Source organism: Lytechinus pictus, chromosome 5 (assembly GCF_037042905.1).
Source record: "Lytechinus pictus isolate F3 Inbred chromosome 5, Lp3.0, whole genome shotgun sequence".
NCBI lineage: Eukaryota > Metazoa > Echinodermata > Echinoidea > Temnopleuroida > Toxopneustidae > Lytechinus > Lytechinus pictus.
In genome coordinates this window covers 50,882,400-50,909,212 of record NC_087249.1, presented here as the reverse complement: position 1 = coordinate 50,909,212, position 26,813 = coordinate 50,882,400, and the positions used below count along the sequence as shown (strand labels likewise).

Below are 26,813 nucleotides of genomic sequence, written 5' to 3'. Positions count from 1 at the left end.
GCAATGTCTATCACAGGAGGTCGAAAGAACATGATTACATGTAGGGGACGGCGGGGTAAGTTGTGACACTTTGCAATTTGCACGTTAGAATTGATATGACTAATAATATTGTAGAAATAAGTACATAGCCTTTAGATTTGATTATTGGGAAATATTTTTCACCTATCAACCGCGTAGCCAGGATTTCATTTTGGAGGGGGCGGTAAATGCACGCGAAGCGTGCCAACACTTACAGAGCGCGCGAAGCGCGCTCCCTGGGGGTGATGCAGGGAGGGGGAGTTTCCCCCTCCCGCGCGAAGCGCGAAGCTTTTGGTGTTTCATAAATTAAAATGAAAAGGAGCCGTCTCTCTTGTCTCTAGTACCTATATCAGCTCCAATTCAGTTGACTATATTGTGATTTTGAACCTTGTTTTCTTGAACCTTGTTTTCAAAAGTGATTGTGAACACACAAAAAAGGAATACAATGGAGGAAATTGATATAATAATAACCCCGCGCGAAGCGCAGAAGCTGAAGCGTTTTATCATTTTTTTTTGGCCATGAAAAGGGTCCCGAGAAAAGGGTATTCTCAATGATATATTGAATACTTCCCTTGGAAAGATCAGATTTGATTACAAACAATTTAGCAAAACAGAGAAGAAGTGTATATGCCGGGAGGAAGATATTCCTCCCCGCGCAGAGCAATGAAAATGAAGGTTTGTTTTTATTATACATTACCATAAGAATTACTATGGCTCAACTTGCCCCATATAGGCTGGCTCAAATTACCCCAGTCCAAACTTAATGCGATATTTTCACATCCACACTTTCTTATGCATCCATCATGTAAAAGACTACGACAAGAATGAAAATCCATACCTGCATGGACTAACAATATTGTTCTTATTTCTATTTTATATTTAAAGACTGTGCGTGTAAAAAGCACTTATCTATTTCACACCCTTTTTTACTTTTTTGGCTGAAATTTGTATTATTCCCTCTAAAAATTATTTTTTGTTTCGAATTTGAAAACAATGTGGTGGGGTAAAGGGTTATGTAATGTGTCATCAATACATGACACCACCACAATGTCTGACTCATTCATTATTGGCCTGGGGGTGGTGGCTCAACTTGCCCCTATGCTCAACTTACCCCGCCTTCCACTACATAATATATTGGAAAAGGAAACGAATCATGCAATAATTGTGTATTTTTTTTTCCAATCGGGGCATTGGGAGCATTTATGCCAGGGGCCGTGATATAATAAGGAGGCGACAGCTGCCCTGTACGAATGTTGAACTCGGCCTAGTGACAAAAAGAATAGAACAAAAGATGGGGGGAGAGTAGAAAAAAAGTTTCAAAAGAGATTTACGAGTCGTGTAACTATATCATACTATTGATGAAATACCTTTCCGCCGCGCCCCTGGTCGTATGCAAAATCTACAGTAGAATTACAGACTTCATTCAACAGCATTAACAAAATCAGATTTTTTTTATTATAGTGCAACTATTTCTGATTTATTCATCCTTCGACTAAATTGCTCATTATATATATAAAAAAACACGTTTTATTCATAATTAAAGTATAAACGAACTAGCAGTCTTATAGTAGCTCCACGTGAAGCCCTCAACTACTCAAAAAGGCCTCACATTGCAACATTCTGATCTGTGTAGTCTTGTAATATAGACCTACTTGTACGATATCATACTCATTCACTATAATCGGTACATTTCATACCACACTAGTTATATTACCAAGCAGCAAAATAAGTACCTTCCTATCAAAACATGTTACTTTCTCTGTATGAATGAAATCATAGGCTAATTCTTTCTCTCCATATTATTGATGGTTATCTCGAAATGTATATTTTTTAAGATTAGTTGTTCATAACACACAGTCACTGACAGACTACACAAAAGTGTTGGTCAGTTTGCTCCCCGTAATAGTTGCAGCAAACAATTATTTCATTAGAAAGCCTTTAAAATCAAGGTTAATTGTCACAATATTATCATAAATCTAGATCTGGTACATTGCAATGAACTCATCTTTATGAAATCATGAAATATTAGCTGAAAACCGATAATTTTGATGATCACTGACGCAAAAGGAATATGTGGGACAGTGCATTAATATTACTTGGAAAATACCCGACATTTTATGGAATTCCGTGCTTTAATATATTGGTAATTTCTCAGCAATTGCACATTTTTTTCAAAGAAATTTTAGTACATATTTTGAATATAATATTATACATCCAAACACTTGGATGGCGATGTTATTGGATTCTGTTCGAACTCATTTTGATGTCGTTACCACAACCGGCCTTTATCTTGATTGGATTTTGCATTATACCATTAAATGAGAAGTTCACCCTGAAAAAATGTTTATTGTAAAGATAGTAGAAAAAAAAACAATAAAAAGCATTGTTGAATGTTTGTGGAAAATCCATCGAATATTTGAAAAGGCATTAGAATGTTAGATTTTTATTTATGACGTCATATGCAAGCAGCTTGCCATGTATCTATCGTGAATTAAAGATATCAATGAATCTCATAAAGAAATTGAAAATGGGTTTTATTGTATCTTCAGTATATACATACATACATACATACATACATACATAACAGGTACTTATATAGCGCTTTACCAAAAATATGATCAAAGCGCTTTGATATCAACAGACAAAAAAAATTCACACCCGCTCATGAAAGAAGAAAAGTTTTAGTCATCACGAACCATTAAAAACTTGGAGTTTATGCATTTTACATTACAAAAGGGCTGCTGCTCGTATATAACGTCACCAATCAAAATATTGAAATTCAAATAACTTTCTTAATCTTTACTGGATTTTCCTCAAACCCTCACTAATATTTTTTTTCTGGCATTTTACAACAAACTTTTCGTCAGGGTGAACGTCCCCTTGAAAAGCTTATTACTGCAAGACTGTATTTGGTAAAAGGAAAGGAGTGAATTTCCATTCGTTTTTTCACTCCCCTTGCAAGCGATCACTTTGGAGTGAATTTAGAGTGAGCATGTTTACTTTTTCAGAGCTAGGGGAAAAGGCGTACTTTAATTGGTTACCAATAAAAAATAAACCTCAGATTGCATAGTATGTTACTGTGAATGTATAAAGAGACAAACCATGCTTTTGAAAAAAAAATCCTTTTTCTTTTCATTTCAATTCATTTTATTGACCACTAAAACACTAGGATATCAACAAAAAGATAAATCAATAGGAAAATACCAAATAGTCTTAGATCAATCCATGTATAATATGCAAGTTACAGAATAACAGTATAATAGCAAACCTACTTTTCGATAGACATGATAGATGGCGCAATTTGAAATACATTGCAATACTTTTTATTCTTAGAATTGTACGTTATTTATGTAAAAAAAATCACAGAACCTATGCCTAAACGACGCCATCTTTCACTGTTATTTTTTACTCAGTTAAAGACTGACAGCGTAATATACAAAAATATGTGTTTGTTCCTATACAGATTTTATTTCAGCTAATAAATAAAATGATGCATTATTAATACATGAAGCCTTTCTACTTTCAAATACATCTTCAAAGATCATTGCTAAAGCTACACTTTTGCTAAAAACAGGCTTGCTACAATCTTATAACATTGTAGAGAAGATAATTCGATTATTAAGGTTGAGAAAAAAATAATAAATTCCGTGAGTTCCTTCCCATAATACCCAGCGAGGCACTTATTATATATTAGCCTCTTGGAAGATAAGGGAAAAGTTGATATTTCAAATCGTGAATTTCTGTTTACACCACATCACTTGCTTTTCCACGGCCGTCTCGAAGCTCCTGATATTGCGAAATAACGCAGAGGAGACAAGTTATCTGAAAGAGAAGATGAAAGTTATCATCATTTTAAAATGAAAAACACATATAGGCCTATACGAATTTGTACAATTTAATATCGATGGTATACTGCAGGAAGTTGGTAATGACACCCCCTTCTTCTTTTGTCTGCTATTGAATTCATTTAACATATGCTCTTTTGACAGTTGCGTAATCTTGAATTGAGAATAAATGTAATGAATCAATAAAGTTCCTAAACAATGCTAAATGGCGGCATGCAAAATCATTATCATTCACCATTATCGTCAACATTAATACCATAGTTGAATTACATCCTAAATAGCGCAATTTGCTTCTTCTTTTTTGCCTCTTTTACTCCATAATTCTAATTTTTGGTGATTATTTCTATATTTGAAAAAAAATATCAAGTTTCAACATTCCCCTTAATTGCGTGACAAGTAAGAAAAGGCTACTTGAAATAATGGAGATTGCTGGCAAATGCAACACCTTTTTCACAAAAAGACGTCTTTTACCGTTTTTCAGTAACTCGCTGATCCAGACCAGTCCCGGGCTTTGTCGTAAAACCTATACCGTTTTCAGTAACTCGTGATTTTTTGGTCCGCAACAGTCCCGCACTAAAATAGCCCGCACCACACGCGTTCAGTAACTGTAGCACAGCTGCGATACATTTACGCTTTTTTACGATGGCGCTGATACAAGCAGCAGCAAAATAGCCCGGGGTGGCGGGGGCTATTTTAGCAGGTGCCATTCATAAACTCAAAGTTTTACGGCTTAGCCCAGGCCTAGTCTGGATCAGAGAGCTACTTACGCTTCAGTCACAACTCAGAGCGGCGACCGACCGATTAGTAGCCTGCTCGGGCGCCGCTAGAATTTTTGCCGATTTTAGTAGAAGTCGAGCGGGCTGCAATACTTATCAGTGGCCGAGCAGTGCCCTGTCGATTACCCAACGGTCGCTGGTCGATTCAAGGCCTAATCTGGGGAACTTTCTGTTGGCGTCCGAGCAGTGATCGGCTGTCGTCCTACCGACTCCCGGGCCACCGGCCTATTTTTAAGCAATCGCCCGTCGTCTGCCAGGTGATCAGCAGAGCATCTGTAGCCTGTAGGTCTCTTGTAGGCCTACGAGCGGCGACCAGTCGGGCTCCACCACGGGGAATTTTTCACGACCTACCTGGGAAATTCGCCTCGAGGCCATCGACCGTTCTATGAACGGCCAGCGGCCGGTGACCGCTCGACAGAATTTGATCCAACGAGTTCAATTTTTGACTTAAATCGTTCGACGGCGACCGCTCGATTACGTCGGCGCCCGGGCACCGAGCGTATTTCGGGCGGCGAGTGAAAAGTGAGCAGGAGCCGCCAGAATTTTAAATCCGCGCTAAATCTTTAGACCGAGTGATGCGCTCAAAACCAGCGGTGCCTGGGCGAAATTGGCCTAAAAAAACACCGCCCGGTCGCCGAGCAGGCTAATTTGGGGGTCGAGACCTTAGCCTAATAGCGGTATTTGAGTTTATGAATGTCGCGGGCTAAGGCTAAGGTCACAACTCCAAAAATTAGCCTGCAAGACGACCGGGCGGCGAGTTTTCAATTTTGGCCGGGCACCTTTGGTTTTTTGGGGCATCGCTCGGTCGCCGCTCAAGATTTAGCGCGGAGTTAAATTCTGGCGGCGCCTGCTCACTTTTCACTCTCAGCTCGGTGCCCGGGCGGTCGCCGTCGAACGATTTAGGTCAAAAATTGAACTCGTTGGAACAACGGCTGTCGAGCGGTCATTGACCGGTCGCAGCCGCTGGCCGGTCAGAGATCGGTCGTTGATCTAGCGGCAAATTCAAGATCGGCCGTGCAATTACCTAAAAACAGGCCGGTGGCCGATGGGAGACCGTCCGAGAATCGGTGGGTCGTCAGCCTATCACTGCTCGGACGCCAAACAGAAAAGTTTCCCGATTTGACCAAGATTAGGCCACGAGTAATGGGCAATCGACCGGGCACTGTTCGGCCACCGCTAAGTATTTTACAGCCCGCTCGACTTCTACAAAAATAGCCTAAATTCCAGCGGCGCCCGAGCAGGCTACTAATCGGTCGGTCACCGCTCTGAGTTGTGACCTTAGCCTAAAATAGCCCGCGTCACTCCCGGGATATTTTGATGCTGTTTTTAATCAGATCCGTCTGCTAGAGTTTTTTAATGGGTGATCGTAAAAGTACAACGGCTATGCTATTTAGTTACAGTTGTGGTGCGGACTATTTTGAGTGCGGGCCTGGTGCGGACCAAAAAACCAAGAGTTATCTTCACCCCCATGGCCCCAGGCACCCCCCCCTTCCTGCCAAAAGTAGTTGAAAAGGAACCATCTTGGCAGTGAGGCGGGGGGCACGGAAAAAATACATTTGTTTACAAAAAAATGTTGGTGGCACAGAGGTATTTTGGAGGTTTGGAGGTCAGAGAAAGGGGCAGAAGATTTGTCACGTCATTTTAGTTCCCCTAATCATATCAAATAAGAATGGCATTAGGGGTACACGACCAAATCACCCCCTTTTTTGTTATCCAAACCCTCTTTTGTACCATAGGTGTAGCGACCCAATGACAATATGTGGCGTAATGGCTCAACAATTCTGAGGGGTCAGATATGGCGCAAGGTGCCAAATTTCTAAATAAAAATTTACCTTTTTTTTAACTCCAAAATTCTAATAGTTAATAGAATTTGACATAAAATTCAGAAAATAATTTCACATATCACCCTTTTCCCTTTTATTTTCTTTTTTTCTCTTAATTTTTCTTTATCGTGAACAATTTGGGGGTCCATACCCCCATCTGTACCCCATAAGAGACAATACTTACGTTGAGGGCAGTAAATAGCAACCAGACTACAAGATTACCGATCAGGAGAGTACCACCAAGGCCCTGTGAAAAAAAGTCCAATAAATTAACGTTATGATAATATCAAAATTATAATTTCATTTATCTATAATCATCATAAATTTCAAGATGACATGCGGCTTCATAAAGCTTGGGGAAGTTCACCCTGACGATAAGTTTGTTATGGAAATAAACATTAAAAATCGTGAAAAAAATGTTGGTGAAGGTTTGAAGAAAAGCCATCAAAGATTAAGAATGTTATTAGAAGTTTTGATTTGTGACGTCATACACTCTACAAATATCGGGTAAAAATGCTCCAGGAGGGTAATTATGTATCCAACCAACATTGAGCATTTCTTTGGGAATTTTTATTCATCCAGTGTAATGAAAATTTTGCCCATTCTAAAGTAATTGCTACTTATACTTTTAACCTTACTGGACAATATGCTTCCCGCAATGGGTAAAACAGTGCCCCAAGTTGGTTGGACATATCATTTCCCTCGTGGTGTTTAAATTTTACCCAATTTTTTACAGTGTATACGAGCAGCTGCCCCATATTATGTCATGTAATATAAAATGCACTAATTTCAATTTTTAGTGGTTCATTTTTTGGCAGGAGTTTCTGAATTTTATTCATAAATCTATAACAAATTAACATGTTCACATAACAAAAAAGAACGAATTCATTTTAATGTGGCAATCGAAGAGATGAATAATACTGACAAAGACTGCTAATTATTCAAAATCATACATGAAGCATGTGATACAGTAAGTTCAGTTAAATACATGGGCTAGCTATGTTAAGCACAAAGGTGCTTGGAGTGAAAGCCGCCAGAAGAGGGGGGTACATGAATAAAACCACCATGAAATGTAATACCACAAAAATAAAAACTCGGTTGGGAAGAATACAAGATTAATTATGGTAAAGAGAAGTGCACGTGCGTGCATGTTGGGTGATTGCAGGTGATAGAATTATGTATACTTAGAAATAAGAAACTTTTCAACGAAGATTTACTGTGGCAAGGCATTCCAAATATCTGGACCATGGTGTCGTATTGTCTTATGACCGAGTTTATTAGGGTTGGTTAAGTGGAGATCTGTTGAAGATCTTTGCTGTAGACAAAAGGATTACGAAATGGAATCGGAATAGCATTGGTTGAAAATCTATTCATGAATAAAGTCGTGAAATATGGGATCAGTGTGTGTGTAGTATTTTATTTTAGAAATACTCGGTAACAAAGAAATCGGTCGGTAATTGGGTCATCTTTTTTCTTATATATATTTGAATAATTTTTGCAATCTTCAGTGGATCGGAAAAAATGCCATGATGCAGAGAAAGGTTAAAAATGTGCATGAGCGGTGAAGCTATAAAGTGAATTATTTGTCTTAATACATAGACACTTATTCCATCATGCCCAGAAAATTTAGTCGGATTTCAAAGACCTAACAATTTCTAAGAACTCATGAGTATAATTTGAATAAAAAAATGAAGAATGTTTCGGGAAGTCGTTTAAGTATTCAGAAAAGTCATTGTCATTAAATATTATCTTTGAAGCTAAATTTGGACCGATATTGTTGAAGAAGTTATTAAGAGCATTATCAAAATCAGTTGGATTTTGCAAGTGTTGACCATTTGCTACGAAATTAATGTTATCATAGTTTTCTTTTTTCTTACCTAATTGTTCATTTATAGATTTCCTTAATGGATTTATAGTATCTTTATTATTCTAAATTTTGTCAGAAAAGTAAGTTTTGCGAGCAAGGCGAATAACTGATGTTAATATGTTAAGATATCTTTTGTGTTTGTTTATTTATATTTTGAATAGTATTTGTATTCCGAATAAATCTAGACCAAATTGTGTAACCCATGGTTGTTTGTTCTTCTTTTTAGCTGTTATGGATGGCACGTTTTTAACATATACAGCCAAATCTACCTTCAGTGATTATATTCTACCTTGGTTTTTAATGTTTTCTTTGTCCCTAGGTTTGTGCGGGCATTTATCATTTGGATACATTGCCAAAATATGCAGATGGTCTGAAATATCATGGTATATTATTCCACTATCATTTTTATCAAGGGAATTAGAAAAAATATCATCAGGTATTATGTCAGATACGTTTGTAATTTGAGTCAGTTTATTTATGAGATGTTGAAGTCCAAATGATCATAATGAATTAATAAAATATTGACCTAATGTAGCATAGGGAAACGACAGATCAATGTGAAAGTCACCCATGATATAGATACCTTTCCTTTCACGAAAAATTGATTCGAGGCCTGATTCCAATTCATTAAAAAATATGTCAGCTGATTGGGGGTCTATGAATTACACCAAATATTTCATTCTTGTTTTTAGCGTTAGTAATTTCTATCAATATGGATTCTATATTTTGAAGTTCAATATCGTGTCTTACTTTGTAATTAAGATCTTTATGAACATAGAGAGCGACACCTCTCCCTTACCAATTTTACAATCTATATGTAGAAATTTGTAATTATCAAATTATTGAAAATGGGAGGAGACGTTGAATGCAACCAGGCCTCTGTGGGGCCAAAATTAGAAAATGGAAATGTGTTTAATTTGGATTAAAATTCGCAGAGGATATCAAAAATCTTTTGTAAGCTTCCTATATTTAAATGCATTAAACTAAAGTAGTCAGGAATATCACTTTGAGCAGATTTATAAAGAGCATTATAAAATTCATTATCTGCATAATATTGGGGGGAAAATGCTTCACTGTTTAATATATCTTCCCTATTGGAAGTGAATAGATAAGCTTTGTTTTACAATCGTTGAAGAAATAACCGAGATGTTAGGTGCATGTGAGTGCGTGTAAAGGTGTATTGCCAGAAGCATTAAACAAAGTGTGTGATGACTAGACATACTCGGGGCTGGCGCTTCATATTATTGTCATTAAAATTAGTTATAATGGGGGGGGGGGGGGTGATAAAGCTTGAAATGATTGTCTTTTTTTAATCCAAGTTATGAATATAATCTAAAACTGATTAAAAATGAGTTTTTTAAATTCTTAGTAAATCAACAATTGGTAAGAAATATTTTTTTCAGACGGTATAAGTATAATTTCATAACATCATCGTGCCTTAAACAAATTGTATACAACATAATTTTTTGTACTATTCAACCTTTACCTAGAGCAGGCCTATATAACTGTACATATAAAATTAGATAATGAATAGTCCATCGAGAGCCATAATATAGCCAAACTCCTATAAATACGGCTCTCATTACAAAGCGGCATGAGACTCGCCATTTATCATAACACTTCAAAGAAATTTCATAGTTCAAAATGACAATGCCATTGAGAATGGAGGCAAGAACTTGGAAATAGCATATAAAATGGGGGAAAACCGCATTGGGACCTTAAATTCTTAACTTTGGAGGCAAGAGTATACGTATTAGCATATCATTTGAAAATAAATTGATTGATATTCATAAAAATTGGGATACTCATGTATATACAAAAAGGAATGACATGCAAGTATATATGACATGATCTAATTCATTTATGCAAATAAACAGGCGTCTTCATTTTGTAATAGAAAGTTTCTCGTCCTCTCTGAAAAAAAAATATAGAAAAAATAGGAAAATGTCGTGGACGTGTGAATGGGATTGGAATGCATAGCAAAGTGTTCTCTTCTATGTCAGCAAGCCATGACTGATCGATAATGTACTAGGACAATATACCACTATATTGTAAATCAAAGTACAAGATGGATAAGCATAACAAGGTCTCCATTTGTATAAAAACTAGAAATACACAGTCATTAAAAGAGCAATAAAGATCCTCATTCACATGGGAATCTGACACACCCATGTGCTGTAAGTAACCGAATTATCCAAGACTGAATTGGTGATGAAAACGATAACATATACCAAGAAAGTATGTATCATTAGACCAAGAGAGTAATCGAATCATTCGTAACAGGCATGACAGGAGCAGATGTATGTTGATAGACTCAGGGTACAATAATTGGGGGGGGGGGAGAAAATTACTTTTCATTGATTTTTTTTTAATTCATGATACATATAAAGCTGCTCGCCTATGTCGTCACAAATCAAACAAATGAAAATTGTAATAACTTTTAAACTCTTTCATGTATTTTCACCAATATTTATTATTATATCCCTTACTTAAGATTGTTGTATTGAGAGTGTACACAAGGAGAAAAGGAATAGTTTTACTACGATAAACGTTTGCCATGAAATAGTTCATTTTCCTTGCTGACGTCACGCATAGTCCATTTTTTCCCTAGGGAAAAAGTGAACTATACGTTTTTTTGACCCCCCCCCCCCCTACTTCGCGATTCGCGAGCTGTGCGGCGCGATGCGAGCAGAGCGCTGCTCAGCCAGACGGTACTCTCCACTGTATGCCACGGGAAACTTTCGGCGAGCTGCACTAACCAGGTGCCGGGCCAGGTGCGCTCGCTGAACAGACGATCCATACGGCAAGACGTATTATTTTCTCAACTTCTCAACGATTGTTCTATATCGACTTATTAAAAATCGTTTCGCTGTAAAATGGTATGAGTGGAAGGGATATAAAACAAATATACAATGACCCATTCTCGGAACAGGCTAAAACTATTCGCACTCAGGAACATCACATAGTACTATTCTCCCTCGGGCCGATGGCCCTCGGGAGAATAGTACTATGTGATGTTCCTTCGATGCGAATAGTTTTGGCCAGATCCTCGAGTGTCATTGTATATTTGTATACTATTTATTCTGTCACTTTTAAAACGAACTTTTGTCAGGTTGAACTTCTCTTTTAAAGTTCCGCATAACTTTGTAGACAGCTGCGCAGTATTTGTTCTTGCGCTAAATTTTACCTAGTGTTTAACCCTAACTAGGCCGGGCTTTTTTGGCTGTTCTGTGGCTGGGGGGGGGGGGGGGGGTTGATTCAACCCCCCCCTGAGATCTCGGCCGCCGATCACACGAGCGCCGCAAAATTTTGCACGCTGGTAGTGTGCGATGTAATCTATAAGGCTGTATGGTAAAATTATCCAAAATAATGAGATTTTATTTTATATGAATTAATTATGCTAATTTATGCATAAATTATACTTTTTGCTCTAATTCACTAAATAAAGCTCCTAGAATGCTATTTTTTGGTAAAAATATTCTTTGTAGCATTCTTAACAATCGCACTTAAAAAAAACTTCGGTTTGGAAATCAATTTCTTATGTATTTTATTGTTTTATGAATTTCTTATGTATTGCTTTGTTTTTCAACCTTTTGTCTTTCTTTGTTTTTTTCACCAGATTTATTGCACAACCTTTTTGAAGCATAATAATGCTCAAATCAATTGATTTCAGCTGTTGAAAGTAAAAATAATCATATCTTTATGAATAAAATGAGAAAACTCAATTTGCATTGACTTTGTAAACAAAATCACGTTTTGGAACAATTTTTGGTCTGACATGCACTTACGAAATGTTGCGTAATTTCGGAACCGCGTACCCGGGCGTCGTAAATTTGGTCTAAAAAAATGCGCGAGACTTAAAAGTATAAACTCTGCGAGTGGCGCGGTCAAAAAATTTCGCGCGGCGGAATGATCGTGGAAAATGTTGAGGGGGGGTTGATTCAACCCCCCCCGGCCATTTTAGGGTTAAACAAGCGGGGACGGCGAATGATTTCCCCTATAAACAAACTTTGTAAAAATAAGTGTACTTATTTACACATCCCTAAGGAATATGGAGGCAAGCCTTTAGAATTGTCTGAAAACCTTCCTCCATGCATATTTTGCTTATCGGTCTCCAGCACCTAACACAAAATAATTTCTCAAATCATCTTATTCGTGCTATTATTTCCATCATTTTATTTCTATGTCGAAAAATATGGATTTTCATTTTTGTGTGTTCATTTTCATTCAGCCCGACATAATATTGTATTCTTTAAAGGGGAAGTGAACTGTGTGTGATCTTTCATTGACTGTGTGTTATAGATGTATAGTCTTAAAATATACGTTTTCAGATACCTACTAACACTACAGAGAATAAATTAAACATGTAATTGTATTTGTTTAGAGAAACTAAAATGTTTTTGCTAATTTGTAACATAATGATTGCGGTATAAATGTATTGAGTAGTTAATTAACATGTTATCATTCAAGTTGGTCTATATTACTAGACTACAGTAGCATTATGGGTCAGGAAACTGGCCAGGTATGAGTAGTTGAGGACTCGAGATGGCGCTATTGGTTCGTATCTGCTTTAACCCACCATGGGTTTACCATTTCATTCTAATGTCCCATTTTGCCCTTTCTGTTTGATTTCAACAACATATATTTTTTTCTCACTATTATCATTTATGAACGATGGCTGATGGGGCCCCGGTCGTTGCATAAGAATTACCATTATGGTAACTTTGCCATCCAATGGTAACTACCATGGTAACGCTGATCAACAGCCAATCAAAATCAAGGATTCCATGCAAGTTTCCATTGCATGGCAAAGTTACCATAATGGTAACTTTTATGCAACTGGTCCCTAGGCCCAGGGTCTCGTTGGTTGAGGCTGGTTTACTCTCTTCTTCCTTTCTGGCATTTCACATATCCATATTCAATAAATCAAATTTTATTTTATTTCTTTGTTGGAATTACATTGTATTTCTGATTTAATATCCAAGAACAGCCTAAGTAAACGGAGCCTTTACTCTTCGCAAGAAAATAGAACAACTTCCAATTTTCAGAGGATAATTAATTTGAGCATCGAAATTGTATTTTTCAACAATAACTCAGCTTTGTGGAGTCTTTGAGAATTACATTTAAAGAGTTCTGTTTTACAAAAGACTAACCAGCTATTTTCGACAAATCTATCAATATGGAGAGCAATGAAACAAATAGCACTGTAGAAATTCAAAAGCTAAGATATTGTGAAACTCTTGGAGGCGTATAAATTCATGAAGGTAATCCGGCAGCACAATTATTAATATAGGGATAAAAAACAAATATCATTTTGCTACTAAATTTTATTTAGTTCCCATGGATTTGAAGAAAAAGAATTGCAAAAAAAAAAACGCAAGAGAAGTTACAGATAATGAAACCACTTTGAACTGTTGTCTTTTTAAAGTCTTAGATTTCATATGCAGATATTTTCTATGTTAAACAAACGTTTGCACAATTTTTTAGAAAAAGATAAGAAATCAATTAATCATTTCAAGTGAATATTGTTGAACTCTACGAGTTAAGTTTTGAAGTGTAATTCATCATAACAAACGTCAAAACCACTTTATAGAATCATCCGAAACCTGTAGCTTATGACTATAATTATGGGGGTTTGTTTTCATTTTCCAGGGTTTTTTCCTCTTTAATTCCAGGAGTACAAGTCATAACAATGAATATTATCTACGATAGAGTTATATCCGCCATATCGCATCATTGGTGTCGTTAGTGTTACGAAGTCGGAGTGTTTAGTCACATCAACGAAACTAACTCCAGACCGATCAAAGATGTTATTACCAATGACATACCATTAATCGATTTGATATCGTTTTCGTTGGTGTGACCAAAAGCATTACTACTTGAATAGGTAATGTTTTGCACACGGCACGGTTTTTTGCTTGATTGATCTCGCAAATAACGCGGCAATGTTATTTAGGTTTCAAGTTTCGACTTTTGTTATCTTTGTGATTGAGAGAGGATATCAATCAAACTTGGCTCAATAAAACAGTAAAACTGAACTGACTCAATGTAAATGTAAAATAGTCCCTCATCGCGCTTTTGCCAAAGTGGACCGATCTCGAAAGAATCCTTAACGAAGCAACACGATGACACAAACGTACAAGAACGCCCGATCTATTCACTCGTCTTTGTTTCTAATCGCACGCCATATCAAACCATTGCTCACTGTTCGTTCGTCTTATCGGGTTATATCAACCCTTCGCTTGCCTTCGGCTGCAATTTACTCAAAGAGGTGAACCGAAAAATCGATATCCTTTGCATGTCATATTTATCCTTCGCTAACCGTTCGTTGATAAAATTTGACAATTAGTCACTGATCGCATGATTTGACGGAAATTTTATTTGAATTCGTTGAATTCGCCTGCATTTTTCCCATTCGTCACCCTTCGTCCGCCTACATTCGGTCAGATGTGAGGGGGTTTTAAAGCTAATACCGGAATGCGTTTAAGCAACACCGGTCATGTGCAAAAAAAACCCCATCATCGCTTTGATTCCAAATTTCATGTTTCACAACTCTGGTGTTAAGGAGATACCGGTGTTTTTGCCATGTACAAGCCTATCACCCTGTCGACGACCTAGCTCAATACACCGCACCAGACACGCCCCCTCCCTACTTACGCCTCCAATCAGTAAATACAATAGAGTACCAAAGTGTGACGTCATCAATTTTCTGAATCAGCATTTCAGCATTTTGATACCATATTTGAGTAGAGCATGATGAAGTAGACTCCAAAACCCTAATTTAGTGCGGATCGGTCCATGGGGGCCTGAGATATGCCCTTATAAATACATAAGTAGCTCCATTGAAGTCGATATATTATTGGACTGGTTCTACATGTGACATCAAGGGGGCTAATTATGTATTATTGAGGTCATATCTCAGGCCCCCTCCAATTAGCACCTATATTTGGTTGTGGAGGTATTTCATCATGCTCTACCAAAATATGGTATAAAAAATACTGAAATGCAAAAAAAAAAAATGTGACGTCATCACTTTAGTACTCTTTTAGTGATGTTGTCACTTACGAGCAATGCGAATATTATAATCCAGGCGATGGCTTGAAGAACCATGAGCAGCATAATAGCTACCATGTACGGGATTAGCATCTCTTTATTATCCTGAAAGTGAAAAGAAATACATTTCAGTATAGAAGCTGAAGTCATACAAACATAACTGACTCAAATGTTAAAATCATTGGCCCGAATTCACAAAGGAATTTTAAACCCCCTCGGGGTTTAAAAATCCTTTGTGAAACGCAAATGAAAAACCCAGCACGGGGTTTAAACCAGGAGGGGGTTTAAACCACCAAAAACCAGGAGCTAGGTTTTTTTGTGAATTCGGGCCACTATGTTATATCAAGGGTGTATTTGGCACGCCGAAGGAAAACTTCCCTTATAGTCACGCCTACTATTATGCTTTATTTTCTTGAATCTATATTAGATACACCCAACATGCCCAGTGTGAGGTTGAGTCCTTTATCTTGTCCCTACACTGGACACGCCCACAACGACAAGAATGTGGGCAAACATGACTTGAGCATACGTTGGACATGCCCCCTAAGAGGACACAATATCTTGCCTTCCTCGAACTTACTTTAGACACGCCTACAAGGAGGACAATGGACGCGATGATCAGGAAAACGGCTACGATGATGTCAATACTGTATGCCGCGTAGATTCCATCAACTGCTGGATCTATGTAATAAAATTGCATAATGGATAATAATCCTCTATGGTCAGTTATCGAGGTACCATAATGTTAATGATAATCGAGATCTAGTCCATTGAATAAGTGTTATAGTGTTATGGTCACCTAGAACCAACCTGAATTTACATTTCAGCGAGGGGGGTAGAGAAATTAAGAACATTCAATTATTGTGATCTATAGGTAAATATTACAAGGCTGAGCGAAATACGAAGTTTTCACAAACTTTAAGGGACATGTCATGTTATAATATCCCCTTTAAAGGGAAGTGTCTTGAGGGATGTACCCCCCTAGGCCTTCCTCCTTCCCCATCCCCTTTTCCCCTCCCCGCCCCGCCACTGGATTGACGTCATGAGTTGTATCATGCGTCGAATCAGACATTAGGTTGATGATTGATGAAGGAATTACCTGATACTCCTTGGAATGCTGTAACAGCTTGAGCTAAATTGTAGGCCCATACTGCCAAATAGATGCAGGCACTTATCTGTGATTAAATATATTTTTTAAAAAATCATGAAAAAATTACATTTCTCAAATGAATTACTTTCTAGAGAATCTAGAGAAGAATGGAGCTGGATCCGGATGGCAGAAAACAAATAAAAAAATAGGATTAAGTACGGTATATATTATTATAGGGATTGGAATGTTACTGCGTGAAAAGGACATTAAAGGGATGGTCCGGGCTGAAAATATATATATTTATATCTAAATAAATAAAGTAAAATTCACAGAGCATAATGCTGAAAAATTTCATCAAAATCCGAAAATAGATAGCGAAGTTATTGAATTTTAAAGCTTAGCACGTCGTCATGAATGATCATTAGATTGGCTGATGATATGACATCCACACTTTCCTTTTTCTGATGTTATTACATAAAATCACAAATGTTTCATTTTTTTCATACAAGTGTGAATGATATGTCTACCTTATAATGAAATAAGTTCCAGTAATAAATATCTAATGCACTTAATCAGTTGTTATTCCAACATTTTGGTACTTGAAGGAAAAATTGATAAACCTATATAAAAGAACAAGTCGAGATATGACATTACCAGTTTGCTAATTTAATATTTATGAAGACGTGCCAATAACAATTTTACCGGAATAATGCAAATCTTTAAAATGCCATAACTTTGTTATTCTTTGTCCGATTTGATCAAATTTTCAGTGTTTTGTTTTGTCTGATTTTACTTAATCTGTTCAAATCGTATTTTTTCAGTCTGGAGTACCCGTTTAATCGTGTTGGTTCTGATTCGGCCTTTCGCCTCGTAGTCGGATCAACGGGCAGGGCCCACAAGGCCGAGTGTCCATAAGACCCACGAGACGTTTGTCTATAAGTACGTATTGTCAAAAGACTTTCCTCTTTTTAGCCTGATCTTCAATATAAACTGAAATTCTAAAAACACCATAGTCATTTTGATCACGTAGAAGTAAACCATGCACCTTCAGGGCGTGTTATGAAACCAGAAACAAGGTTTAAAAGATTAGGCTAAGCATAAAATAATATTTATGTAGACGGATGATAATCCTCGGCCTCGTGGACTGTCGGTCTCTTGGACCATCATCGGCCTCCCTGATGGGTCAACAGTGGCGTTATGAATCAAACATTTACAATGCATAGTCGTATTTTTTTTCTTTAGTAGACGAGAAACTGTGCAGTTTTTTATCATTATTTTAGAAACAGGCTCAAATTAATTCATAGAAAATTTTCTATATGGGGATTTTGAATATCAACAGTGAAAGAGTGTCATTTTAAGAATAAGTTCGTTTACAAAACGAACTAAACAGAGAGATATTCCGTACATGGATGAATAGAGTAAAATTTCGTTTATTTTGGTGATACTGATGGGCCTGACATTTTTTTATCTCAGGTTTTTTAAATTTTATCCAAGCTTGGTCAGTTTTCAGGCTAGTCAATTTGATTGCATTAAAACTGAAGCTATAATACTTGGCTCAGAAAACGATTTCATATACCGATTTTGCCTTCACCAATCTTGGTTTATCATGGGAAAATTGATATAAGTGTTTGGGAGTAAGTTTTTATGAATTATGAAGAAAAGATAAAGATGAATAGTTGTTGGCGTATGAGAAATTTTCTCTTGTTGAACAAGTATGTGGTATAACAAACACAGGAATTACCACAACTGATTTCTTTTTCTTCCTTTCACTATCTGGTAAGATCTCAAAAAAAGATTTATCTTTTTAAGTATTCTGTATTCAGGCATTAGAACCATAAATTCCTATTTTCAAAAAAATTGAAAAGAATTGTTTTTAATTCATTTATAATTGTAGGAATGGCAACACGTTCGGAGATGTATTACGCAAAAATAACTATTCGGAAAGTGGCCTGAAAATGATCGGTCCTTTAACATTTCTTCATACTGAATAAATGATGTGGGTAAAATATGCATATAACATGGATATGCATTCTAACATAAACACATAAGTCGATTGACAACTTGTAATTTTCACGATTACGGGACGTCAATCATGCTGAGATAACTAAGGGAGTAGAAAACAATATTTTTCAATGTTTTCTTGAAATAAATCAACATAAATACATATTTACAAAATTTGAAAGATTCCAAATAAGTACAAAATTCAAAAAATAATTATATACAGCAAAATCAAATTCAAATAATGCTAAAAGTGATACATCAGAAAGAAAAAAAAAACAAATAGTAAGATTTATCTCATAAGATAAAGAAGTGAAAAAAAAGAAAGAGGTTTTATACATCGATATGAAATCATGTTAATACAGGAATAGGTCTCAGTTTAAGGACGTTCCACAGTTAAAATTAAGTCCATGTCATTTTCACCAAATTTTGCAGAGAGTTACTTTGGTATCTATGCATTATGAAAATGCAAAAAATAATAGAGGTTCATGTGCTTATTTTTTTCTACGGGTCTTCAAAATCGCCTTTTTTTTAATGATATGCAATCTTGCGCAATCAAGAGAATTATGCCTCTCTTAGACCTCACGAATTCACCAAAATGAGTTTTAATCATCTTTACTCAGTGGATACCGCATCAAACTTCATCAAATTTTCAAGATATATAACAAAGTGTATACCAAAGTAAGAGAAAGTCTTTTAATTGGTAAAACTATATCCATTCGGAGTCAACAGCGCCCTCATTTGGCAAGAATGGTGCAAAAACTCGGAAAAAACAAATCTTCAAAGACGTGAATGTACTCAAAAAAAAAAAAAAAGTATTTTGTAAGCTGCACTTTTTCAAAATCCACGTCATTTTCATCAAATTCGGCTAAATTGTAGAGGAATGCATATCAAAGGTGTAGGGAATTTATAAATATGGGGTCCATGTGCTCGTTTTTTTAACTACGAGTGTCCAAAGTGTTGCGAGTTGGCTTGAAAATATTGAAATCCACCTAAAATGCTCCGAAAACGTGCAAAAGTCTAATAATACAGTCTAAAATGCGAATGGTTCCGTAATTGTGTTCCCTAACATTCAAAATCCATGTCATTTTCATTATACTCTCTACAACTACATCTAAGTTTCTCAAATCAACTTCTTTCTAGAGAACAGAGGAGCTAGATCCAGATGGCAGAATTCAAATGACATAATCAAGCATAATTATATCGCTTTGGACGTTGTAGTATGATGAGAATATTGATCGTGGTGTTTCCGATTCCGACTCTCGCATTATAGTCAGATCAATGGGGGGGGGGGGGGGCAAAGAGCCCTCGAGACTCACATAAGTTTGTATACATTCTAAAAAAAATAAATTAGCCATTTTAATCACGTACAGAATTAGAAGTCAACGAAGAAACTTCAGGGCATGTTTTTGAAACCGAAAGCTACGTATATCGTATGATTCTGCATATTTTTAATCGTTCCAGTCTTGTAAATATATATGTAATAATGCTGATTTATTCAAACAAGATAATAAAACAATTTCAAAGAAATATTATGTAATAATGATGAGAAAAATTACAATGCTGAATTTTATCAAAATTGAAAAAAAAATGGCTATGAAGAAACTGTAGACAGATGATATCCTCGGCCTCGTGGACTGTTGGCCACTTGGACCATCATTGGCCTCCCTGATGGGTCAACAGTGGTGTAATGAATTTAGAGGCGGCAGTGCACCGCGTATGGGGGCAATATTTAGCAAGGGAGACAAGTGAGCGAGCAAAGAATCTATCTTTGTCCTTATCAGGCTTATCAGACAAGAAATTTTGCAATTTGCTTGGCTTTAAGAACAAAATCAATTCAAGTAATATTATGCCGCATAAAAACGCTGGAACTCTGACAATTAGATTTTTTTTCTTGGTATTAGAATCCTAAAATCCCTTGTGAAGAAGTTGAAAATGAATCTGGTAAAAAAAAAATCATTTAGAATGGAGTTATTGACAGAATTGACTGACGTATTATAATTATTATTTCATACTATTTTTTCAGTAATTCTTATTTTCTTTACAAAAAGACAGGCATAATCGTCCCGTTCGCGATTTTTGTTTTATCCATCAGCACTTGTGTACCCCATGCAAGAGAGCAGTAGACCTATACCGTAACCATAACTTTTTCATGAATAAGCCTATGTAAATGACGATACAATAGGATTTATTTAGTCAGACTACAGCTCATGAATATCAATGGTGACACGAAACGTTATAGGATATATCATAATTTTCGACCCATCGAACAGCTCGAGTGATGCGGCTCAATCACTATAAGCCAATCCTACAGTCGAGGTTTAGAAGTCTGATTCAAAGCCTACTGCTCCCCCCCCCCCGCCACTTCATGTCGGGTTCACAAGTACGACGGGGGAAAAGAATTGCGTCCCGTTCAAGCAGAGGAGTCCTGTCGAATGTATATTCTTGTAAACCTAAAACACGCACAGGAATAATGATAAGAATGTCATAAGTTTTCATAGAACAAAATCATAATATGTGACTTAAGAATAACATGGAAAATGGAATGGAAATTGATATGATATTCATACAAAGACATGGTGACAGAATGAAACTTAATGTGTTTGATTTAACATTATGATATGAAAATCGATTAAGAATTTGAATATTAATAAACATGAATTTAGATGTCATAAACTGTATAGTCGAAGAGATTTTAAGCACAAAGAAATTCCCAAAGGATAATATTTGACTTTGCTCAGATATTTCCCGATAGGAGGTTTCCTTATTGGTGCAATAAAGTTCATGCACCTGCCAATTTTCAAAAACACTTTTTGTACTATTAAAGCGAAATTTACAAGGTTTTGAAGTTATAAAATATCTTTTTTTATATAAGAGAAGAGTTTCTCCAAGTCGCCCATTGTGTGATACCAAAAGTAAAACCATGGGTCATGAATATGAAAAGGTTAATTGCTCCATTACAAAGATACTTTGAATGTAATCTTTATATATCAATGTAATTAATTTCGACATTTATTTGGTATTTGCAGTCAGTTCCTCGCGTATTTGTTTTTTTTTATATTATATTCACATGTATCAGATTACAAACAATCTCTCTAATTTTCTTGCATTCCAATGCTTTGTTAAGAATTGAGACGCAGATAAATTGAATACATTTCACCTGGCCAAAAAGAGAAGAAAAGGAATACCTGCTCACTGCAAGGAGTGGCGTTTTGAGTATAGAATCTAGATGAGACTATTTCATCTGTACACATTTATTTTTTCATTTTGTCAGGTTTGCGTGTGTGATTTGCATCAGTTTCAATATCTTTTCACATAAAATTTGATATATCCACGCCTATATTCATTTGTTGGTTTACTTTTGCATCCTTCAAGAGTTTAGTATTGTATTTAAAAATAATTTTCAACGTCTTTCTTTCAAATAGTGAATGCTCTTGATTCTTTATTACACTTTAGATACGAAGGAATAACAAAAAGTATTGTATTGTCTTACCGCTATGAGAAGTCATATTTCCATTTAATTGTTTGGTGGAGTTTGTGTGAGAATGATCAATGGTGTGTTGAGTTGAAAAGTATTGGAATGGTCTATTAGGAACATTTCACCGCAGCCATAGGCTGAATTGCGAAATGTGATATGCAAATGAGAGAGAGGTTCGATGATTCCACTCGCTTATTATTTATATATTTTGTATTTTATAGGATGAATATTATACGAAATTTTGATTTTGTGTAGATTTGAAAAATTCAACAAGGCGAATCTTTATCGAATCACAGTAGCAGTTGTGTACATGGATATTCTCGTTAGGAAGGTGGATTTGCATAATATGACCGTTTTCGTGAAATCAAGAAAACATGTCATATCTCTTTAATTTTACATCCATCTCTGATGATTTTTTTTAGTATTGTGCTTTTATTATTTTCCTTTTATTTCTTTTCATGAAAATGAACTATTTGTATAAAGTGTAAAAACATGCTTGTGTTTTGCTTATCACAATCAGGCCTGTTTTTTTTTATAAGAATTTAAAAACAAATATAAGTGCTGAATAACAATAAAAACAAATTTGAAATGGAACTTGAATGGTTAAAATAATCTTTAATTGGAAATTTCGATCTGAATCCTGCACTTTCAGAAACACATTCTTGATAAAAATTGCGAAATAAGAAAATAAAATTCATAGAGATAAGAGTTACTCCCTTACCAACGAGTAGACCCCGCAAGCAGTAGAACCAGCCCTGACGTTAGAGAAACAGCAACATCTTTGCATAATCGCCATGATCTATTCCTTTCCCTTCTTTCAAATGAGATGATTTTGACAGAAATTGATTGGATCTCGCGTTATGAAAGAGAACCTTTGTCTAATAATGTCGCAGTAAGGATATTATCGGAAGCTTGTCCTGTCAGTTAGAGGTTCCACTTGGGTTTTATTCTTTTAATTCGTCTCTTTCATGTTCACCAAGTTTGGTTGCGTGGCGTTTTAACTCGCGAGAACGTGATTGGCTGCTATTTTTATCCATGGCGCAATCGTTCCTCGAAAATCGTGCCTGTTGGGGAAAAATTTCCCAAAGTTAATTATGCCATCACTTATAATAAAACCAGAACCTGATTTTTTAACAATTGCATGCCTGTGCTATGTGATCCGAAGTGGACTTAAAGAGAAATTCCAGTATTCGCAGTAAACACTGATTTCATGAGAAAGTCTGTAAAACAAGGCTTAATTGTCAGTATATCATCGAGGATCTAGATCTGGTACAGTTACATAAACTGAACTTTGTGAAATCTTGAAATCTACGCTGAAAAATGTTCACACTGAAGATCACCAACACAGATAGGCACACGTGGGACACTGTATTATTATTGCTAAAATAAAGACCCGACGGAAGTGACCGAATCCGCGCTTATTTTGCTTATTTCTCAGCAATTACACAATTTCTTCCAGAATCCTTTGGCACATATTTTTTATTCATACAAACAGACATTTAGGTGGTCATTATATTAGATTCTGTAAAAAGTCATTTTTAGATCGTTACCAAAACTGGAATTTATCTTTAATACCTCATACATTCAGCCAAAAACAATTTTATACCTTGCTCGCGCCCTTGGAATAGTAATTGCCGAACCAACCTCGGGTAAAAAATATTTCCACTATACTTTCTCAAACCCGTTATATTTGTTTAATTATATTCATCTATATTCAGGCCGAGGCTAAAGGTACAAAGTTTAAGTGCACAAAATTATTGTGTCAGAAAAAGCGTTTAACGTATTTTTATGGTGTTTAAAGAGAAATGCCAGTAGTTGCAGTAAACACTGATTTCATGAGAAAGTCATCAGTATATCATCGAGGATCTAGATCGGGTACAGTTACATAAACTGAACTTTGTGAAATCTTGAAATCTACGCTGAAAAATGTTCACACTGAAGATCACCAACACAGATAAGCGCACGTGGGACAGTGTATTATTATTGCCTTGAATGCATGTCGGCCCGACGCTTGACCCGAATCCTGTGCTTATTTGCTGATTTCTCAGCAATTACACAATTTCTTCCAGAGTTCTTTGGCACATATGTTTTATTTATACAAAAAAAACAGACACTTTGGCGGTCATTTCATTGGATTCTGTACGAACTCATTTTGATATCGTTACCACAACTGGCATTTACCTTTAATAAACACTACTCATATAGTAGACGCTTTCACAAAACCCTTTTTCCCGAAATTCTCTGATATTGTAATTTTTAAATGTGAAATGAAACGTTATTGTTTTCATCCTAAAGCTAAATAGAATACAGTGACGTTATAAGCCCCATCTTCTCAAAAATATGTGCAGAACATGGCGTCTGTGAAAAAGAGTCCCGAGCGAGGTTAAGCGAAGGAGCAACAATTTGACCTTTTTTTTAAATATGAAAGTCTTTTTTATGATAGATTTTGACATGGTATTACAGAAAATAATATCACGTCGAACCCTTTTCCATTTCCTTTTCTCCCCCCCCCCCCATTTTTTCATGGTCATTGAACCTGAAGGAGGGGGCAGGGGCATGCTCACCAAGACCTCCTCCATGATATATATGCCTCAGTGTATTTCTATGATGATTGCAACATCCAGTGTTACGTCCATGCACTTGCATTTTCCTGCGTTGATTTATATCCTTTATCACTGTTGGTCATAGCTGCAAACAGGTACTTTTCGATCCGCGTAACACAGGAAATGTATTGAAAATGCACGTCAAAATGACAAAGAATAGCTGGGGGAAATTTGTCGAAAATTGATGAACCGGAAAAGCAGTTTTGTCCATGGAAATCAAATGAATGTCCAGTTGTCTATTAACTATGGACCTACTGCCTCTTGATGTGTATTTTAACTATGCACCCTATACCGTTTAGGAATGACTTCAGGTAGTTGGCGATTGTATACCGGCCAAGAAGCCATGACTATTGGTCCGTGGGAAAATAGCTGTCGTGTTCACAAAGCAATGCGTTTACAACATGAAGAAATCAAGCTTATCTTTAGAACACGTATCGAATTTGGATTCTCTTGTCTAATTTCACCAATAATGTTTTTTTTAAACCAATGAATTGATCAATATCTACCATGGGGAAGGGGTGGTCGGACACAGACATTCACCGATACAGTATTATTATTCATGCATTTTGCTCCGTGAATTTTACTCTATTTATTGAGATACAAATATTTCCAGCCTGGACCATCCCTAATGAGCCAATCGTCGAAGATGCACGGTCGTCTATCACGAACCAATCTTGTCCAATTTTTCTGCGCAACCTGGTTTTGACGTTAAAAAGTCAAATTCGCCTTGCTCATTAATGCGTGAAGTGTTCGTCTCATATTAGGTATCAAAATAAAAAAGAATAATTGAATTATATGATTATGTAAATGAAATGTCATAATTCATTTTCCTTTGAATTAAAAAAGACATGGGAATCCCGGTTTCCTTTTTTCTGGGACGCACTGTACATGCATCATCTCAGGGTCGCCATTTTTTTTCCCGTCAGTACTTGTACACCTGACGCGAGAGGGCAGTGAAAATGGCGAAGTAATAAGGTTCATTTTTTAGTAGTTTACGCCTCATGACTATTCATGGTACACGAAACATGATCGTTTCCGACCAATCAACGAGCCCGATTGGTGTGGCTCAATCACTAAGCCAATCCTGCACTCGAGTTCATAGACGCAGGTTCGAGTCTCTCCTCGAAATATTTTTTTAAAAAGAATTTTCTTTCAATTGAATATTGAGGCAATGCTCTGAAAAACAAGTCCAAAATTCTTAATCTGATTGAAAGCAACCTAAACGATGCTCCTGCGACAATTGCGACAATTTCATCTAAGATTTGGGGTTAGAGGTGCAATAGTGTTTTATGTTACGTCTAGGGTTAGGTTTAGGGTAGGGTATAGTGTTAGACCCCAGGGTTGAAGTTGGTCATTCGATTAGTGAGTGGACTTTCGAGTGGAGCAATGGTCGCCGGAGCAAATGTCATGGAACCTCTAATACAGCCTATTATATCGTCATTCCAACTGCCCTCTAGCGTCGGGTGCACAAGTACTGACAAAAAATAGCCTCATTGCCTGCTTATGATGATAATCATTCTCATGCAAATTGAATGTTATAATAATCATCTTTGTTCGGAATTATTTATTACACTCAATTTATATGGTTCATGTCCCAAACTGCCCAAAGTAATCAGTCACCATATTGATATTATGTTTGTTATGCTTATGTTATGCAAAATCAAATCAAAGAATGTAACTAAACCTAGCTGACTATTATTTTTTTGTTTACTCTTTTTTAGCTTTACAGTATAGCGTACACCGTTATTTGGATCATACAATTCCTAGGTCTGCAGGGGTCTACTGGTGAGTCCAACAATGGCAATTCTTTATTAGTATCTGTTTATGCAATATATGAACGAAAAATAGGAAAATATATATCCGGGGTTAGGGGCACTCGGATTAGGAAAGAGTAGAGGTGTACGGCCGATAAAATCTGAAACCAACCTGAGGTTGCTTTGAAATGGGGGAGGGGGGGGGGGGGGAGAGAACTAAACGACCCCCTCCAAATTAGGGGGGGGGGGTTCTTGGGAACAGGAATTTAACATGAAATGGGTGTCTCTCGTGAACTGACCCTGAAAAAACGCATTGGTCGATAAAAAGGATGAAAATGATTTGCCTGGGAACTGCAGCTGACAAGGCGTGAAGGGGGGGGGGGGGGGCTTTAAAGGAAATCAAAGTACAAGGAGAGAATCAATCTTATCAGGTAGAATGAAATGAGAGGAGCAATCTAAAACTTGTTTCATCAAAATCGGTCATAGAATAAGCGAGTAATGAAAGTTT

The 26,813-nt window shown here is 36.4% G+C and overlaps 1 protein-coding gene across 1 annotated transcript; it reads right to left on the bottom strand.

Annotated features, from left to right (window-relative positions):
• Positions 1-874: 874 nt before the first annotated feature.
• Positions 875-22,913, bottom strand: LOC129260119 (uncharacterized). The gene is made up of 6 exons (XM_054898165.2): positions 22,670-22,913; positions 16,482-16,557; positions 15,963-16,063; positions 15,395-15,487; positions 6,647-6,709; positions 875-3,840 (listed from the first exon to the last, which is right to left on the bottom strand). The coding sequence occupies exons 1-6, from the start codon at positions 22,742-22,744 to the stop codon at positions 3,763-3,765; spliced, it is 486 nt and encodes a 161-aa protein (XP_054754140.2). The 5' UTR covers positions 22,745-22,913; the 3' UTR covers positions 875-3,762.
• Positions 22,914-26,813: the final 3,900 nt, after the last annotated feature.